Raw genomic sequence first — 6,000 nt, forward strand, 5'->3', positions numbered from 1 at the left:
CCTGAGAAACATGGAACTGGGAAAAGGAAGAAGCTCCTGAACACCAGTGTCACTTGCTCCACCTTCATTCTCACCTTTGGGTGAGGATGCCCAGGCGTCCCCTATCCTAGCCCACAAGGTCCTTGTGCTCCTCTTTTCCTCACCAATTCTACCCTCAACACTGCAGACCCAGAAGCCCCTCATGGTGCCAGGGATATAGCTCCATGGCATAGCACCTGCCTGGCAAGCACAAGATACTGAGTTTGATTCTTGGTACCCCTCCCTGCCCAAAAGTACAGGGAAAAGGGTGAGCAAGAGAGCTCAGTGAACTAACCCCAGGTGCTTAGGCAAGCACAGGGTCTGGGGTTCTATCCACGGCCCCACATGCCACGCCAGCCCCAACCCCGGGCACACTGAGACCAAGTGTGGTGGTGCATGCCTGTAATCCCAGCACTGAGGAGGCTGAAAACAGGAGGATCACTATGAGTGTGAGCTGCACAGCGAGACACTGTGCCAAATATGTTAAAATAAATACATAAATAAATAAATACAGGGGAAAACAAAAAGCCTTCAGGCTGGAGCTGGAGGTCCAGGCTGCCAGACAGACTCAAATCCATGCTGAGCATGCATTCATTCCCCAGAAGACCACCAAGGTCAACAGAAGAGGTGGAGACACAGAAGTCAGGACTGGGGAGCTAGGTAAAGGAGCCACTTAGGCTGTCACTAGTAAGACTTCCCTACCAGAGGACCAGTGGGTCATACCGGGAGATGAGGCGCTCCACCAGATGCAAGTGGCCACAAGTGGCTGCAGCATGCAGAGGCGTCCAGCCCTCGCTATCTCGGGCATTGACGTCAGCCCCGGCCTCCAGTAGCTGTTGCACCATCTCTTGGAAGTCATCTATGCAGCACTGCAGACAAGCACCCTGAGTGGCCTGAGCCTAGCCAGGCCCTAACCACCCCCAACACCACCTACAGGCTAACCTGGTGCAGTGCTGTCAGGCCATCCTCATTGGCCAGATCTGGGCTGACCCCATTCCTGAGGAACTGGCAGACTGCAAGAAGTAGGAAGTGAGATTGGTACAAGGCCTGTCACTGTCCTGTGTTGCTGCCAAGCGCTGGGGAAGGATGATGCAGATAGCGGCAGGTCTACAGCTCAGGAGCACACAAGGGTCAGTCTGTTCCACGTAGGCCGGAGGCCCAGCAGCCCCCACCTTCCTACAGCATGGCCCCAGGTGCTCAGGCCCCAGGACATCCCCTCCCCTCACAGCTGCTACAGCCTAGGGCAGTGGTGGGGAGCCTACGGCACATGTGCCATGGCGGGCTGCTTGTATCATTGAAAGCACTAGCCTAGAGTGTGGGCACAGGAGGCAGCAGCTTTGAGTACTCTACCCACCCCCAGAGCCCTGCACACAGTGGGGTTGTAAGCACAGGGCCTGGGGGTGCAATAGGCAGCTGAAAGGCCAGACTTGTGGCAGCCTAAAAGGTTTTAATGGAGAGGAGGGAGCCAAAGACAGGACCTGGGACTGATGGAGAGAAGTCATCCCAAGTGCACCCTCAATGCCTGCCACGTTACAGAGGTGGGGCCTCAGCACCCAAGCAAGCAGGGACCAGGACTTGGGCAGCCTCCCACACAGGCCAAATGCAGTGTGGGCTATCAGCCATCACTGGGTACTTCTGCAGGTCCTACCTCTCAGCAGGACCTTCCATATGTGACTCTGCTGAAAGACAGCTATCCCACCACAAGCATTCCTAAGCGTGGGACCCAGTGGTCCCCTGGAGCTAGAACCAGCTCAGACCCAGAGGCAGCTATGAACAAGCCTAGGCCCAGCCCTAAACCCCAGCACAAGTCAAGGCCACACCCAGCACTCCCTGGGATTAAGTATACTCACCTTCCTCGAGGTCATTTCGGGCAGCAGCTTCTAGAAGGGCAATGCTAGGAAGGAAGAGGACCTTTTTCTGTGGCCTTTGGTCAGCTGCCTCCTTCCGTGGCTGCTCCCTGTGGACCTTCTTACCCTGGGCCTCCTTCTCAGCCTGGGCCCACAGCTTCACCTGCTGCGCACGTCGTTTCTGGGCGTGCTTCAGCCGCTCCTGAGTGCTCATCCTGCCTACCATAGGCATCTCTGCCAGCAGCTCCAGGTGCTCGGCCATGATGGCAAATGTCTGCCCACAGGGCTGCTTGGGGCACCACAATGGGGGGCTTGGAGGCCAGGCAGGGCCTGAAGGGTAGGGCAGCTGGCTGATCAGGCACCCTCGGGGGCATCCCCTTCCTAAGGGTTGGTGCCCTCTGCCCCTGGCAAGGCTGGGTCAAGAGGCCCAAGCAGCAAAGACAGCATAGGGGGCGCCCACAGCACGCCCAGGCAGGCCCAGCCCTCAGCTGCTCCACCAGCAGGGCCTCTACACAACAGTACCTCACCTCCCTGTGGGGTCAGGGGGCACGACCTGTGGGAAGTGGCCCTGAGACCTGCCCGGCCTCAGTCCAGCGTCTGAAGGTAATTACCCAGACAACAAAGTCCCAACTTCCTGGGACCTCACTGAGAGGAAGGCCCATCAGCAGCAGGACCCTGAGAGCCCCCAGGAGCTCTCCCTCCAGGGCTCAGGAGCCTAGGTGGGGCCTGGAGCAGCCATGGCCAGTCCTCCTACCCCTTCCTGCCGGCCTTCTCGTCAGTGCATCAGCACTGAGAAGGTGCAGCCGCAGAGCCCAGGACAGGGTGTGTGCTCAGTCCCAGAGTCTTGGTTCACAGTGTCCAGGGCTGAAGATCTGTAGGTGGCCAGGGCACAGAGGGCACTGGGGAGCTTCCCCTTCCGGCAGCTGCACACACCTAAGGAACAAATAAGGAAGGACACTGGGGCCAGCTCACAGGGTGGGGCAGCAGGTTCAGGTGCGACCAGGCTCCCTGCCATCTTAGGGTCCTCTGAGGCCCTCTCTCTGCACATAGCACACGGCAGGACAACAGTCCTAGGAGGGTCTACTCTGCCCCACACCACCAGGAAAGGACAGGACCAGAACCATCTTAGGCTTCCCACCAACCCTTCCAGAAACAGCTGCACAGCCGGGCCCTCAGGACCAGAAGGACAGCTCACAGCCAAGCTGTCCCCATGGGGCTGCCCCAGAGCCAGGCACTGCCCCAGGACTGAGCAGGCCAATGTGTCCTCCCAGAGCTCAGCTGGGATGGCTCAAGGGTTGTCAGGCCCTGCCTTCTAGGCCTTGGCCTGTCCTGACCTGCACCCTGGCCCCTTACCACCCAGCCCCCCGTCAGCCAGTTTTTCAGCTATCTTGAGTTGTACTGGCAGCCAGGATCCCATGGAAACACACTGGCAGCCCACCAGGACCCACAGGCAAGAGCTTCAGCTGAACACAGCCCAGCTGACAGGCCCACCCTGGCTGCAGTCCTGTATCACACCTGACACTGTCAGTGAGGTCTTCACAGGCCCAGACGCTGTCACCCGGCTTCTCACGGGCCCAGCCACACAATGCCTGAAGGACCCCTGCCTCAAGTCCCATTCCTCAAGGAGCAAGGCCTTGCTACCCTCTAGCTTATCTTTCCTCTAGCCAGCCCGGCTGGTACAAAGGTGTCTGCATAAACACCCCTTGCTGCCAGGCCATGGTCACATTAGACCCAAAGGCGGTCCTCTCCTGAGACCTGGAGCCACACTTCACAGTGCTAACTGGCTAGAGGTAGCCTCTTGCAAGTCTGGCCAGAGGATCACTGGGCTGACACAGCAGAGCTCTCAGCCTGAGCATGGTGTGTGCTCTGCCAGGTCAAGAGTTTTCTCAGCAGCACTCTGCTCCTGAGTTTGGCCACCTCAGCTGATCACTGCAGACAGGAATGGCCTAATACCCTCCCAGGGCTCCCAAGTTCTGCTAGCACCTTTAGACTGCAGCATCCCCACCCAAGACAGGCAGCTGTATCCTGCGGGCACACTGCCAGCTCCTCTTGTGTAAGGACAAACTCAGCCGTGTGGCAGAGCCCTGCCTCTCTGCTGCCACCTGCAGTAGATACCCCCCTTCCCTACAGGGCTGGTGAGGTGGGACCCAAAACTCTGTCTTTAGTACTCTGCCATCAAACCCACAGCCCTCTCTAAGAAATCACGGTGATGGGGCCAGGGAGATGGCTCAGTAGAATAAGCGCTTGCCTGGCAAGTGCAAGGGCCTGAGTTCAATCCCTAGTTCGAAAGAAAGAAAGAAAGAAAGAAAGAAAGAAAGAAAGAAAGAAAGAAAGAAAGAAAGAAAGAAAGAAAGAAAGAATTACAGTGACGAGCAAGGCACATGACCCCACCTGCCTCATCTCTGGCCACAGGAAGGAAAAAGAAGACTTATGAGACATCATCCTTACCCCATCATTTAACATAAGAAAAGCCAGACTCATGCCCTGTCCTACAGAAGAGAAACCACCTTAGGATGGCTGATATTTTTTAAATGGAAGATATGTTGGCTTTTGACCTCCTTATGAGGAGCATCAAAGGGGTTGTAGCATAACCCTGCTGATTGTAATTGGAAGAATAAATCCAGCAAGGACTACCAAGCCACATAGAGTCTGCCCTCCCCTGGGGTTCACCTCCTCCACCTTTCTAAAGACCATCTCTGTGGGACTTCAGGTAGGCCTTTGCCCCACTGACAGATTCCTCTAAGAGAAGAGGGAACCTGGGAGTTGCAGGCCCATTACGCATGCTTACACACACACACACACACACACACACACACACACACACACACACACGGGGTAGGGCTCCCTACTTCATGCAGTTCTCTTCCCAAGGTGTTTAGAAACCTCTTCCCTCCAGCCTGAGTCCTGAGTCCAGCCCTTTAGTTTCTTCCAACATTGCCTGGTCTCTCTGCAGAAGCCAGCCTTAGACGGGATGGGCCAGCCAAAGGCCAGTGGCAGCAAGTCCGAAGTTTCATAAGGAAAGGCCACTTCCTGCTGACCTGGATCCTGACTTCCCCAGTGAAACTTCCCCAGGATACAGTCCCTTATCCCAGCCACTGACAGACCAGCTTACCAGCACACTCAGCAGTCAGCTTCAGAGTCCTACCAAAAGGAGATCACACCACACCCAGACCTGGAGAGGGCTGAGCAGGGCAGCTCTTGCCCTAATGCATAAATCCTCCCCCAAGCCTCCTTGGAATGTCAAACAGAGATAATCTGGCTGATTTATTCCAGTTCTCAGTTCTCAGTCCAGGTAAGCTGTACAGAAATATGGGACCCAACTGGGAGGAGCCTCCTGGAAGACCACTGGCTACTGCCCACACCCAGCCCCCAGCCTGAACACCACTGAGCGGTCCCCAGACTGCAGAGTGCATCTTGGGGGCGCCCATGATGGAGGTGGGAGCCCAGGCTCCAGCAGCTCCAAGGGAGACATATGTGGGGCCACCTGACTGGCCCCGCCTGAGGCACGGTGCACAGCATACCCCACCCACCCCACTGCCACAGTCCTCTTGGGGTGCATGCCAGAGGGGAAAGCTTGTGAGTAGGAGGGCAGTAGGCAGAAACGAGAAATGAAACGAGTCCCCGACCCAGCCTGCCTGCCCTCTGTCTAGTTCTGTGAGACTTCACATTCTTGTGGTACTTAGGCTTCTTAGAATGGGTTCCTCAACCGGGCATAATAGCGAATGCCTGTAATCCCAGCATTAGGGAGGCTGAAGCGGGAGGACAGAAGTTCAAGGCCAGCCTGAACTGCATGCTGAAACCCTGTTTCCAAGTGGGAGAAAAAAAACAAGGGGTTCGTACAACTCACAACTAGAAGACTTAGTTTGTAGCAAAACCTATTACAGATATTTCTCATTTAATGACCTACCTGTTCAAACTTAGGACCCATCTTTTTTTTTTTTTTTGTACAGTTCTACAGACCTTTTTTATACAGCATCAGTCTTTTCTGTATGGCATACTTGTTTGCACAGCAGTGTAATTTTTTTTTTTTTTTTTTTTTTGAACCGGGATTGAACTCAGGCCTTTGCGCTTGCCAGGGAACCATTTATTCCACTGAGCCATCTCCCTGGCCCCTAGTAGTGTAATTTTTGCCGAT

At 55.6% G+C, this 6,000-nt stretch overlaps 1 protein-coding gene across 4 annotated transcripts in view; it reads right to left on the reverse strand.

The window, feature by feature from the left end:
- Ppp1r16a (protein phosphatase 1 regulatory subunit 16A) overlaps nt 1–6,000 on the reverse strand; it is a 34,528-nt gene that overhangs the window by 4,542 nt on the left and 23,986 nt on the right. For all 4 annotated transcript variants that reach the window (XM_023723855.1, XM_023723854.1, XM_004638866.2 and 1 more), the window contains 3 exons: nt 1,869–2,798; nt 961–1,031; nt 742–887 (listed from right to left, as the gene is read on the reverse strand). In XM_023723855.1, the coding sequence (XP_023579623.1) occupies nt 742–887; nt 961–1,031; nt 1,869–2,127 (476 nt within the window). In that variant the 5' untranslated portion in view covers nt 2,128–2,798. The remainder of the gene's footprint in view (nt 1–741; nt 888–960; nt 1,032–1,868; nt 2,799–6,000) is intronic.

The sequence above is a fragment of the Octodon degus genome, unplaced genomic scaffold (assembly GCF_000260255.1).
Source record: "Octodon degus isolate 3935 unplaced genomic scaffold, OctDeg1.0 scaffold00104, whole genome shotgun sequence".
NCBI classification, from domain to species: Eukaryota; Metazoa; Chordata; class Mammalia; order Rodentia; family Octodontidae; genus Octodon; species Octodon degus.